Source organism: Petromyzon marinus, unplaced genomic scaffold, assembly GCF_048934315.1.
Source record: "Petromyzon marinus isolate PM22_M1 ecotype Great Lakes invasive population unplaced genomic scaffold, UKy_Petmar_22M1.pri1.0 PM_G_Scaffold_20, whole genome shotgun sequence".
NCBI classification, from domain to species: Eukaryota; Metazoa; Chordata; class Hyperoartia; order Petromyzontiformes; family Petromyzontidae; genus Petromyzon; species Petromyzon marinus.
Window position 1 is genome coordinate 1949723 of NW_027422762.1, and position 13874 is coordinate 1963596.

The window sequence follows — 13874 nt, forward strand, 5'->3', positions numbered from 1 at the left end:
TAAACATTTCGAACAGACACACATTCACAACTTTGCCTTTTATATATATAGATTATAGGTTCACGTTAATCCTCGCCTACTTAAACAGTTTTTTTCTTCTTGCTGTGGTTGTCCCACCTGATGACGGTTGCTTGTGTTACGATCGAAACGTCGTCATCTGTTATTTTTCTACCTACGTGACTCTATGGGGCAGTGTTGTCAATGGGCGGTGCTTATCAGTTCTACGGATTGTGATTCATGCTCGCCCTCACGTGTTCTCCTATCCGCGCTACGTTTTCTAAAAGCGCCCTGCTAAGGCCTCACGTGATCACAGCCGCGCGCAGTCGCCTGCCCGTGTTAGAGGCACGAAACGTCGGATTTCCTCCACCACCACCACACGAGGACACAGAAAAGAGCTCAAGACCCCCCCAGACATCTACGCAGCGTTGCGCTGGTGAGGGCCGCGTTGCGCTGGTGAGTGCCGCGTCGAGGCCTAGTCCCGGGGAGTGATGCCGCTCTCGGCTAGATTGCCCAGCCGGCCGAGGTGGCACCCTGGCCGGCTACGGAGCCGCTGTCACTCGATGAACCCTATTAGAGACCTGTCAGATGGTCTAGGTATGTAGCAGGGAGCAAGCTTCTAAATATGTATTAAGGCTGCTTATAGGCTTTTGTAACGAATCGTAGCTGCATTTTTTAAACTTGCATTGTTTGCAATGCACACGCATAAATGCACACGCACACAATGCGTGTGCATTGCTCAAATACTTCACTTGAGCACGTCGTGTTCAAACTCACTTTGTCCTATTTAGGAGCTTACAAACTGCCGCCTATAAAGTCACGTAGGTAAAAAATAAAATAAAAATAAATGAAAACAACTAAATTAAATCACGGCGTTTCGGAGGCAACACAAGCTTCCTTCATCAGGTGTAAAAAAAGCACAGTTATTTTTGCTGTGCCTTTTTTTCTTAGACCGAGTAACCTGCTTGAACAAGTAACACATCCATAAACTCTGCCAGTACTGTATCTCGTTTTATTCACAGTCCGTGTTTACAAGGACGACAAAAATGCACGTAATTATCAGTACGTCGACCTTGCGGTGATGCTTTGCCAGGAGCCCTTTCATATCAACTTTATATTTGTTTCCATCACAATTGTTTCACACAGCACTTGCACAGACGTGCAGCCGTGTTGGTTTTTATCCTGGAGGGTGTTCTCACTCCGGGGGGGGTGCTGTTTAAGTGATGGGAGAAACCTGAGCTGTGGCTGTTACAGCGTTGCCCTGTTTCCTGGGGTATCAATGTTGATTTTTATTTATCTGGTTTAAAAAATCGGCACGAGCATTGGTGCCAAAATAAGACTGTTTCCTCAACTTTAGTATTCTGCAGTGGCGAAATGCAGCCTCAGTGAAATGAGCACGTAAACATGATGAACGCAGGAGCACGTGTCCATCAATTAGGAGCACGTGTCCATCAATTAGGAGCACGTGTCCATCAATTAGGAGCACGTGTCCATCAAGTAGGAGCACGTGTCCATCAATTAGGAGCACGTGTCCATCAATTAGGAGCACGTGTCCATCAAGTAGGAGCGTGCATCCAAGTGTCCCTTGCAAAGGAGATCTTTAACCTGACATGGTTGTCACCTGGTGTACTGGAGGTCGTGGGTTTGATACCGACTGACACTACCTGCTGTATATTTGGAGTTTACGTGTCTCACTCCCCGTGGTCACGTGGAATTTACTCCGGGTCCTCCTGTGTTTCCGTCCACATTCAGAAACACCACGCGTTTACAGTATTTGTCTATACTGCTATAAATGTCCACTTGATGATATCAGCCACCAGTTGTGGCCAGATCTCTGGGCTTCGTGTGGCAAGATCATGCATGGGTTAGTTTTATTAGTATATATTTGTAAAGTGGTTTGTTTACTCTTCCTGTACTCTGCCCCTCACATCGTGTTTGTTGTTGTGATGTTCTGACCCAGTGCCCCAGCTGGACATATATGAAAAATAGCTTCATAGCTCTTTGGATTCCTACTCCTGCGGTCTTAATAAATATCATTCCTCCTGCTCCACCTCCTCCAGCTCCCTCCCTCCCTTCCCCCCTCCTGCTACCTCCCTCCCCCTACTGCTCCCTCCCTTCTACCCCCTCCTCCTAGCCAAGTGAAGGAAGCCCCCGGTCCGACCATCTGCTCCCCCGATGGACGCCTTCACCACCGCACGCTTTGTGGCGCTGCTATTGGCTGTGCTGGGCGACCGTCACCACCCACTCGCCCTGCCCCTTGACCGTGAGTAGCAAACTCTGCCACGCCACCCCATTTGAGAGGATGCCCCCCTCTCTCAACTTTACACCCACCAATCGTCCACTAAAGACCATCGGCTAAACTCGACTCGTTAGACTTCACCGGGCAATGCCCACCGAGCTACGTGGCTCCTTTCTTTCAGAAGCGACCCCGGCGGTCGCAAATGATAGCCGCAAAGAAGCGGCACGACGTTCATAGCGGCGGCCCGAACACTCTGAACGCCTGACGCCGACTCTTCGCGCGGAGGGAAAAACTGGTGCCCAGAAATGTACGAAGCCAACTTCGTCTTACGGGATTTTGGGTCCTCGTGTGTCGCTCAACGTCCAGCGTTGCTGGATGCTGCTGGCGTTGAGGGGTGCCGTGCAAAATCTTCTTCTTCCGCGCAGCCGATGCGGATGCAGAGCGACAACTGCGATTTTACGTGCAGGTGGTCAAGGCCAGACCGCCGTATCAGGAATTAGAGGCGTGGTGGCCGTGACATCTCCTCCGTGCTTCTCGATCGGGGCAAACTTCTACCGGAGAGTTTCACATTTTTCATTTGTGCACCGGGTCTCCTCCGCGTCTGTTTGCTGCAAGCTATGCTTCTATTAACCCGTCGATCTCTTGCAGTTACTCACCCTCCGTCCATCAGGCGGCATTCGCCATTGAATTACATCGTGGAACCGCAGGACAACATTGTGATGGAGTGTGAGGCCCAAGGCAACCCAACGCCCAAGTACGCTCCCTACCTCCCTCCCTCTCTTTTTTTTCACATTTTATTTACGCTTCAACATTGACAAGCTGCGTTGACCATCAAACACAATTCAACTCGCACATTCCCATTATGACGATGAAACTGTCAGCGAATCGGCATACAAAACCATCCACGGCAAAATAACAGTACATTATTATTATTTGTATCGGTGGCAGTTGGTGGGACAACACCGCTGTTGTCGCTGTTATTTCACAGAGCACGTTGACGCACGCAATGGGAAAACTAACAAACGTGATCAAACGTTCGCTCCGCTCCGACCCGAACTGAGCGTGCCGAACTGAGCGTGCCGCAACGTTAGCCCTCCCTGTTTGACTTGTTAAGCAAACTTTATTACCTCGGCCGCAAACAATGCGCTGGGGCGATTTCAATGTTGGGTCGTGCGTGAATCACCAGACAAAGACAAACAACAGGTCACGCGCTCAACATCACTCCCTCCCCCACTCCCTCACTCCCTCCCCCTCCTCCCTCTCTCTTTTTTGTGTGGCATCACAGCATCAGTGAAACATATGCAACACCTCTGCCATTTCATTTAATTATGAGCATCTTCAAAAACAGTTTTGTTAAACACATTGAAGCGTACACAAGTTGAAAAAAAGCCTTCTACATCACCATCATCATCAAAACCAGTTGTTTTAACCGAACGTTACTTCACGTAAGTTTTTTAAAATCTATTTACGCAGGCTTTCAGGCTACGGGTTAGAAATAAAATAAAAAATCAAAGTTTAACATTTTTCACAGGGTAAAGGTGAAATTTTTGCCAACCAAACTTTTACATTTCTGCACTTGCTGCCCTCGCTGCAAACGTTGTTACAACAAGGCTTGAACAAAGGCCGGTGTCCTAAAACAACAACCAACTAACCGCTTTCCCCACCGACAATTTGGTACTGAATTCCTCCTTCCCTCTCAACTGCACAGCACAGCGGTGTAAGAAACTCTGGCGAAAGACAATTTACAAGGTTGGCCGTTTAAAATTAAAATCAAATTAAAATTAAACTCCCTCCCTCTCTCTCTCTCCCTCCCTCCCTCTCTCACTACCTCCCTCCCTCCCTCACTCCCTCCCCCCCTGCCTCCCTCCCTCCCTCACTCCCTCCCTCCCTCTCTCACTCCCTGCCTCACTCCCTCCCTGCCTCCCTCCCTCACTCCCTCACTCCCTCCCTCTCTCACTCCCTCCCTCCCTCACTCCCTCTCTCTTTTTTTACGATCAGAGGAAACAAGAAGATGCTCGGTGTAGTCGGCACTTTGCTCCATTCATCATTTCTTTTTTTGTTTTATTATGCTTTGCTTTATGTAAACCCCCCCCTCCCTTTTAAATGAAAGACCCAACACATTTTTTTTCTTTTTTTCTGCTCTCCTTTCCTCTTCCCTCTCTCTCTACCCCCCTCTCTGCCCCCCCCCCCCTCTCTCTCTACCCCCCTCTCTGCCTCTCCTCTCTCTCTACCTCCCTCTCCGCCCCTTCTCTCTCTCTGCCTGCTCTCTTCCTACTCCATTTGGCTCTCTCTCGCTCTCTTTTTTCTTTATAACTACAACAAGTGCTGCATCTGCACGCAGCCCTTCCCACAGTCAAACGGCCTTCGACGGGTAGCTTAGATCTGCATGCAGAGCTCTCCGTCATCTGCCACCGAGCACACGGCCTCCTCCAGAGCCCACTGCTCCTTGAAGGCCGGCACGGCGTGGGTCAGCCGCGCATGGCGGAACTCCAGCCACACCCTGGCTCCGACCAGAGCGCGGAAGATGCCCAGGCTGCTGGCTGGACGTTGCCCCTCCAGGACCATCTTCCTCGCCCTGTATATGGCGAGCTTGGCGTAGCCGAAGAGCACGTTGACCAGCCCCTGAAGATGTTGGGGTCCGTCGCCCTTCGGGTATCCAAAGATGAGGACCGTCGGGGAGAAGTGGAGGCTGAACCTTAGAAGGATGTTTCTCAGGACCTTGAACAGCGAGTCCAGGCTCTTGCACTCCACGTATTGGTATGCCACCGTCTCCACTTGACCGCAGAACCGGCACTCCGGGGACGTGTCGGTGAAGCGCGCCAGGGAGACGTTGGTGGTGACGGTGCCATGGGCGATGCTCCAGTTGAGATCGCCGATGCGGTTGTACGTCGGCCTGCAGTAGAGTTGCCTCCAGCGAGAGACGCAGGGCAGGGCTTTCCTCCAGGCATGGTCCTTGTGGCTCCTCAGGGTGTCCTGTTGGTGGAACCGGACCATGTAGGAGTAGAGCACCTTCCTCTTTACATTTGCGAAGGCCACCTCCGGTAGGTCTTCTAGCCGGCACAGGTTGTGATCCGCCTTGGTTTGTCGGTATTGGCGATGCAGTGGCACGACTGAGAGCTCCGGTGGAGGGGGATCGAGAGGGGCCTTGTCATCCCCAACGCCGATGGGGGGCGTTCTCCCCACTGCCGCTGAGAAGGCCCCCTTGGCTTCGGCCAGGATCCGGGCAGCCACCCGGAGCGACTGCAGCCCTGTCTTTGCGGCCATGTCTGCTGGTCCGAGCCACTGGCCCCGTGTTTCAGGCTCCACCAGATCCCCCATCTTGGTGAGCCGCACGTTGGCGAGGCGCCTCTCCGTGCCAGGGGTGGTGGTGGTGGATGGCAGCTTTGTCTGTGGGTTCCTGAGGATCGGTTCGAAGACCAGATCCTCGGCCGATCGCGGTTGGTTCAGCCTCCTGACGGCGAGGGAGCTCCATGTCTGCAGGACGCTTCTGTAGAAGGGTGGCAGCTGTCCCAGTGGGAGGCCCTGCAGGTCCATGTAGAATAGTTGCTTGGAGCACTGCAGACCCCCCAGCTGTTTCAGGAGGAAAGAGGCCGTGACTCTCCAGGCCGGTGCAGGGGCGGCATGCAGGAACTTTTGCGCCGCCTGCAGTCGGAAGGTGGCCAGCTGACTCCGCACGCACACCAGCCCGTGACTGCCCTCGTCCAGTGGCAGGGCCAGGACCCCAGCCGCGACCCGGTGTCCTCCACCCCACCAGAAGAAGTCGAGGGCTCACTTCTGAAGTGCGTTGACGAGGCTCATGGGGGGGTGCAGGGAGAAAAGTCGGTGCCACAGCATGGACGTCACGAGCTGGTTCACCACCAACGTCTTTGTCCTGAAGGTGAGGAACTTGCACAGGCGACCCCAGTTGCCCAGCCGCTCCTTCACCTTCTCCTCCAGCTCGACCCAGTTCCTCTGCGGTGGTTCCTCCTCTGGTCCGAGGAACATTCCCAGGTGGTGCAGCGATGTTGTGCTCCAATTGATGGCTTTTGCCTTCTCGGGACACTCGGTCATGTCCCACGCTCCAACCAGCAGGCCGCTGCACTTTTGCCAGTTCATTTTTGATGAGGAGGCTTTCGAAAAGACCTCCTGGCATTCATGCAGCAGGGCGACATCAGCCAGGGAGCGCAGGATGAGGAGGACGTCGTCGGCGTATGCCGTCAGGACCGACTTGACGCTTGGTTCCCTCAGCACCAGGCCGCTGAGTCTCCACCTTATGAGACTCAGGAAAGGCTCTAATGCCAGGGCATAAAGTTGGCCCGACAATGGGCATCCCTGTCTCACTCCTCGTTCGAATTTGACCGGGGCAGTGAGGGCGCCGTTGATCTTAATCATGCACTCCGCCTTGGTGTAAAGTAGGCGGATCGTTCGGACAAAGGCATCCCCAAAACCCAAGGTCTTGAGGGTTCCCAGCAGGTACTTGTGGTCCATTCTGTCAAAAGCCTTTTCCTGGTCAAGAGCCAGAAACGCGATTGGGATTCCCAACCTCTGGGACACCGCGATGAGGTCCCTGACCAGTAGGATGCCGTCGTGGATGGTTCGTCCGGGGATGGTGTAGGACTGGTCCCCGTTTACGACTTGTGCAATTACCCCTTTCAGTCGCAGGGAGAGAGCCTTCGTCAATATTTTGTAGTCTGTGTTCAGGAGGGACACCGGATGCCAGTTTTGTAGGTGCCTCACATCTCCGTTTTTGGGAAGCAGAGTGAGCACCGCCCTCCTCCAAGACTGAGGCATCACCCCGGTGACTGAGGCTTCCTCCAGCACCTCTCTGTAGTCCTCCCGCAGGGATGACCAAAAAGCGGCGTAAAACTCCCCTGTTAGGCTGTCTAACCCTGGGGATTTATTCGGGGCCAGTCCTCTTACGGCTGCATCAAGGTCAGTCCTGGTGAGCTTTTGCTCTAGCAGCTCTCTCCCATCTTCCCCCAGGGTGGGTAGACCACTCCATGCCTCCGCCTGGGCCGGTTCCGATGTTTCTTCAGGGGAGAACAGGTTGCCGTAGAAGTCTCTGATGATGGTCGACTTCTGCTGGAGTTCGTGCACCAGGACACCGTCACCATCAAAGAGGCACTCCATGGATTTGCGTCTCCCATTCTGCCTCCCGAGGGAGTAGAAAAGCGGGGATCCCGTGTCGAGGTCCGTGATGAGCTTCACCCGGGATCGCACAAACGCTCCCCTCGTCTGCTCCTCCTCTAGCCCTTTGAGACGCTCCCTATTCTCCTCGTATTCTTGGAGAAGAGCAGGGTCGCTGTCCTCGGCGAGGCGACCCTCCAAATTGAGGACTCGGGCTTCCATGTCGGTGATGTCCACGTTCTTCAGTCTGGTGCTCCCCCAGGTGTATTGTTGGCACAACAGCCTGGTGTGCACTTTGCCCACATCCCACCATTGGGCCAGAGAGTTGAACTGCGTTTTGGTTTTTCGCCACTCTTCCCAGAAGTCCTCGAACATTTCTAAGAAGGTGCCATCCTCCAGCAGTGAGTTGTTAAAATGCCAGCGGGACGTGCCCTCACGGGCCCTCTCCAGCCTGACACGGAGCACGATGAGGTTGTGGTCCGTGAAGGGTGCCGCCCTGATGCCAGACGTTGTGGCGCACGTCACAAAGCTCTTAGAGATGTAAAATCTGTCGAGCCTGGACTGCGTCACCGAGCCATCGCGCCTCGTCCTCGTGTACGTGAACTAGCGTTGGCCCAGGTGATGTATGCGCCACACATCCACCAAGGCGGCGTCCTCCAGGAGTCCCTGCATTTCCCTCTTAGGCCCTACTCCCCCTGGCTGCCCCCCCGAACGATCCAGGGCGCCGAGTGTGCAGTTGTGGTCGCCACCCACAATCACGCACGCATCGTCCGGGATCCCGGCCAGGTGCCTCCTCAGGAGGTGCAGAAACGGGATCTTCTCCTTGTTGGTCACCGGCGCGTACACATTCAGTAGGTGGATGGTGACATCGCCCACCCTGACCGTTACCGCGAGCAGCCTTCCCTTCACCACTTCGGTGTGGGTGATGAGTTCGGGATGAAACCCTTTAGCGAACAGGGTCGCGACTCCACAGGAGGTGTTGTCAAGGTGACTGTAGAAGGAGTCCCCTCCCCACTCCTTCCTCCAGTCATCCTTGTCCTCGACCGTGAGATGCGTCTCGTGAATGAAGAAGACAGAGGCAGCGTGTTTCCTCGCAAGAGACATTGCGGAAAACCTCCGCACTGCCTCCCTGCACCCGTTCACATTCAGGGAGCCGATGTACATAGGCATTGCCTGTTCCTTTCCCCCGTGGCCTCCCACCTTATAATTTGTTTGCGGAAAAATCTCAGCTTTGCCCTGTCCTTGCCCCAGAACTCGAGTCTCTGCTTGGCAAGGAATCTCTCTGCTTGAGTCACAGAGGCCTTTATTGCCTTGCTGTCCTTCCAACGAGCCAAGGCAATGTCCGCTCTGTCCTTCCTCATGTTGGTCTCGTTGAGGAATTTCCAGAGATCTTCCGAGGAGATCAGGGGAGTCTGAGGGTCAAGGAGTGTAGACCTCTGGCTGCTCTCGCTCCCCATGCTGAAGCAGTCGTCCCGATCTGAATCGATTTCCTCGGCGTCCGGCTCCGCTGGAAGAGCTGCAGCGGCTGAGCTGGCGCATGGCCCAGCGGCGTCCTCTCCCCCGGTGTTAGGGATGGCCTGGGATGGCTCCTGCTCAGGCTCTTCGGGTGGATGGCCCGGTGTCTCTTCCGCTGGTTTTAGATCAGCAGTGGTACGGGGACCTTCCTCCTCATTCCCATCCATTTCGTCCTTGCCCATAGTGAGTGTTTCTCCGCCAACTTCTTCCTCTTGGTCAAGGGCTTCCTGTATAGCTGGTGGGGAGTGAGTCTCTATGACAACAGTAGGCGGGTCGATTTCCGTGGTGATGTCGCCTTCATCGTCGACGGTCTCCTGCTGTAGAAACCCTTCCCCAGACGCACGCTGCTTCTTCCTCTTGGCGGGTTTCTTCCTCGCCGCCCGCGCGTCACTCGGCGTGGCGTCTGGGAAGGCAAAAACCGCGTCTTCGGCATCTGGCAGCTGTTCTGCTTCCTCCCCTCGTGTGGGGGGTTTCACCGCTTCTTCCTGTTCGAGGTCTGGGAGGGGTTCCTCCTCTGAATTTGACCCTTGAGATCCGGGTCCTTCTGTATTCTTCCTCTTGCAATTTGTCGCTTGAGGCGGCGAAGTTGGGGCCACGACTTGAGGTGTAGGAGGCTGCGTGGCTGGCGGGTCTGGTGTGGGCTGTTGGGGGGCTTGTTGCAATAGGGGCTCTTGCTGCTTTGCCCCCCTTGCTCTGCCTCCCTCCTCCCCGCTCTTTTCTCCGACCCTCGCTGTCGTCGGTTTAGGGCAATCCCTTCGGAAGTGCCCCTCTTCTTTGCAGAGATTGCATCTGATGGAATCTTTGGCATAAAACAGTCTATGGGCAATGCCTGCATTGACAATGACAAACGAGCCCTCTTCCTGCTGTCCGTGAGTCAGCAGGACGTGCACCTGCCTCTTGAAAGATAAAATGTGATTGAGAGCAGGCTTTCTGCACCCCAGTGCCAGAGCACGTACTGGCACCACGATGGTGCCCAGCTTGGACACGTGCTCCAACACGGCCTTGTCGGGGATGTAGGGCGGCACGTTCGAAATGACTATTCGCGCCGCCACCGAAGCGATGGGTTCCAGCTGGACGTGGAGTCCCCCCACGGTCATCCCTTTCTCGACGGCCGCATCGGCCACCTTCTTCGTCGTCAGGAAGAAGACGGCTTTCCCGCTGACCTTCGAGGCGTGGGTGATGGTGGCCGGCGGGACGATGGCGGCCAGGGCCTCGACGTACGCCTCGATCGTGACGGAGCTCGAGGCGTAGCAACGGATGCCGTTCGCGCGCAGCGGCAGTGGTCACCAATTGGGGGGGTTGGCCTTGGAGCAGAGGCCCTAGTGGGGGGCCTCGTGACTCCAGGCAGATTGGCAGCTGCGACCTTTGCGTAAGTGGCCATTTTGTTCCTGCTACCTTCAATTTCTACCTGACTGTGGTGCTGCGCTTCTATACAGAGCTCCCCTTGAGAGAATGTAAACTGAGGATGAATAATGAATCCTCGTTTAAGAAAATAATGAAAGGAAAAAAGAAAGGAAAGAGACATATTTATTTATTCAATAAACTATTTTTATTGAATAAATTATGAAGCAGTAAATGAAAAAATAATTTGATAGTGATATCTAATAATACATTTGCGTGTTAAATAAATGAATGTATTTTGCAAACAAATCTACTTTTTAGAAAAATGTGTTTATTAAATGCATTCACTCATCGTTAAATAAATATAACTTAGAGTCCTTGCACACTCGTGGAGGCAAACAAAAAAAACGCAGTGTGTTAAGGAATCATTAACTAATAGATTGCTTTAGCCTCAAAGTAAACAATTACTTGTGTGGCCTTAAATTTCTGCGCTACAGTGTGGATGCCTCCACGTGGCTCACACAAAATGTAAGTTATAACAAATCTCAAATAGTTTGAGATTTGTAAACCGAGATTAAAAACATAAGCAGAAGAATAAAGGAACAATAAGTAGAGTATAAAAATACCTGTAAAGTATGAAAACGATGCTTTAATTAACTATGGGATTGAGCCCATCGCCTAAGAAACACCAACGTGTTTCAAAAGGCTATGGCCTCACCCTGAACTGTTAAGCTTAAAAAAGTAAAGAAAAATGAGCAACACAAAAAGTACTACTTGTGTGTGCAAAAGGCAGAATACTTACTCCTGATGAGTAAAAACTTGAAGAAAAGAAATTAATTAGAAGAGGGTATGTTAGATTTATAAAGTTACCACGAGGAGCTCAAACGAAGCGCGTCCTCTCTCTCTTTCTCTCCCTCACTCCCTCCCTCTCTCACTCCCTCACTCCCGCCCTCACTCCCTCTCTCACTCCCTCCCTCACTCCCTCCCTCTCTCACTCCCTCACTATCTCCCTCCCTCCCTCACTCCCTCCCTCTCTCCCTCCCTCACTCCCTCCCTCCCTCTCCCTCAATCCCTCTCCTCCCTCACTCCCTCCCTCTCCTCCCTCCTTTTTTATTTTTATTTAATGATCAGAAGAAACAGAAAGATGCTCGGTCTTTCGGCACTTTGCTTCGTTCATCATGTCGTCTTTTTTCATCTTTTTTGTTTGCTTACGTGCCCCCTTTTAAAAAAAAATTAAAGATATAACACGGTTTTCCCATGTAACATAAATCGCATTGTCTGCTACTGTGTTCGTAAACACCATAAAAAAAAATTCAACCTTAAAAACCCATCACCACCAGATCCCCTGCTTTTGTCACATTACACAAAGCACCCTCGGTAGCCCAACGCGTCGAGAAAGACGTGTCGCCCCCCGTCAACTGAGCGTACCGAAATTCCAGCCAAATTCTGCCAGAAACCAGGGCCTTGAAGATGCGGCAGTGGCTGGGGACGCCGCTCCCGTCAATTGCGCATTTCCTGGCCCTATAGATGGCCAGTTTGGCGTTGTTCATGATGAAGTCCGTCAACCCCTCGATATCCTTGGTACCCTCGTGCCCCCTATATCCAAAAATAAGAATTGTGGGGGAGAAATGAAGATTGAATTTCAGTAGAATATTGCGTAACAGCTTATAGAGTGAGTCTAGGCTTTTGCGGCGTACGTATTGATGCGCCACTGTTTCGAGCTCACCACAGAATCCGCGTTCACGATTTGCGTCTGTGAAAAGTGCCAGGAATGTGTTCGTGGTCACAGTCCCATGGGCAGTGCTCCAGCTAAGATCACTGTGGTGCTTGTACGATGGATTTGAGTAAAACAGCTCCCAATGAGGCCTCAAGCGATCACCGCAGGGGCATCGTGTCCCTCCAAGCGTAGCCCTAACGTGACGTTATTATTTGTTGATGGTGGAAATCGACCATTTGGGCGTACAGCTTTTTCCGGTCTACACCTGAGAAGCACCCCTCCTGGCCATTCCCCGTGGCGTGCCCCCCGTGCTGCCGTGAGGAAGAGAGGCGAGTGTGCTCCCGTGCTGGGACGACATTCAGCTTTGGTGGCACTGGGCCACCGCCGGCTGACTCGTCGCCAACGCTCGCAGCAGGCGCGCTCCCCACTGCTGTTGAGAAGGACCTTCATACCTCATTCACGAGTTTTGCGGCGAGTCTCACCGAGCGCATCTTGGTCATCGCAGTTATCTCGGCAGGGAGAAGCCATTGCCCCCCCCCCCCACAGTGCCCGGTTTCACAAAATCGCCCACCCTCATGAGACGTGCGTCCACCACGCGTTTCTCCATGGCAAGGCCCACAAGAGAGGGTAGTGCCGTGTGGGGGTTCAGTAACAGCGGCTCGTGAGCAAATTCTGATGCCGACTGGGGTGTGTTCAGTCGGGCGGTGACAAGGAAACCCCATGTATCTAGGATACTCCTGTAGAAGTGGGGAATCTGCGTGAGTGGAATACCCGTAATGTCCACGAAGAAGAGCTGCTTGCTGCGCTGAAGGCCCCCCGAGGTTATTCAGAAAAAAAAAGATGCTGTGGAGCACCACACGGGTGATGGGGCCGTGTAGAGAAACCTCTGTACGGCTTGTAGACGAAAAGTAGAGAGTTGGCTCAGTACACACACCAGACCGTGCCCGCCCTCCCGCAGTGGCAAGGCCAAGACACCGGCAGCCACACGGTGCTTCCTCTGCGACCAGAAGAAGGCAGCTTTCAGTCTCTGAAGTTTTGCTAAGAGCTATGTGGGTGGAGTGAGGGAAAAGAAGCGGTGCCACAAGGTGGTACCCTCCGTCGATGCTTTATTGGGCGATGCCGCTTGCCCCTCCACTGATGACCCTCCATCGTCCTCGTCCCGGTCACCGCGCGTAGTTTGGTCAGTCGGGTCCTGTTTGGGCTCCTCCGTGCTCTCGGCCGCTCGCGTTTCCTGGGAGCCCTCGGCCGCCTCGCAGGGCGCGTCGTCGCGGTCTGAAGCGCGACCCTCTTCACTGGTTTCCTCCGTCACTGCACAGGTTGCGTTTCCCCCCCCGCTTACATTTCAGGCTGCAGATTTTCTTCAGGCGTCCCGCGCTTGAGCTTGGTTCCCGCACGGGGCTTCTTCCCTGTTGCGTGTCCCGCCTCTAGGGGCGTCTGGGACGGTGAAGACTTCCGTCCTTGCCACCGGCAGCTCTCTGCGTCTCCCCCAGGCGTTGGTGCGATGTCCGACTCCAACTCTGGGAGATCTTTAAAGGGACTGACCTCATCCCCGCTTGACTCTGGGGACGACGAAGCCGAATCCCCCTATAAATTTCCTCTTCAGAGGTCCGGCTGTCAATGATGGCTGGGTGGCTGGCTGAGCCTCGGTCTCCATGGCAGTAGCTGGTGTCGGAGCGGGGTCTACCGCCATCTCGGGTGATCTCCGTGGTGAGGGACCCTCTTCTGGGTCACTTGTTGGGTGTGCTTCTTTAGCACCCTTTTCCACCGTTGCCTCGCTGTTGGATTGGGTATTTGCTGTCTTTGGTGCAGTGTTTTTTTAATATGCCCCTCTACTTTGCATAGGTTGAATTTTAGCACGTCCCTGCAGTAAAACAGCCTATGGGCCCTTCCTCCATGCATGACGACAAAGGAGCCCTCCCTCAAGCTGCCCATTGGGCACCAGCATGTAGACCTGCCTTC

General features: G+C 53.6%; 1 protein-coding gene across 7 annotated transcripts in view; it reads left to right on the forward strand.

The window, feature by feature from the left end:
• The first annotated feature begins 277 nt into the window (after window positions 1-277).
• Window positions 278-13874, forward strand: part of LOC142912410 (neuronal cell adhesion molecule-like) — a 39458-nt gene continuing 25861 nt past the window's right edge. For 3 of the 7 annotated variants that reach the window (XM_076060594.1, XM_076060599.1, XM_076060598.1), the window contains exons 1-3: window positions 278-453; window positions 2058-2260; window positions 2885-2990. In XM_076060594.1, coding sequence (XP_075916709.1) covers window positions 2173-2260; window positions 2885-2990 — 194 coding nt within the window. In that variant the 5' untranslated portion in view covers window positions 278-453; window positions 2058-2172. Of the gene's footprint in view, window positions 454-2057; window positions 2261-2884; window positions 2991-13874 lie in introns of those variants that run through there. The other 4 variants (XM_076060595.1, XM_076060596.1, XM_076060597.1 and 1 more) reach the window with 4 other exon arrangements.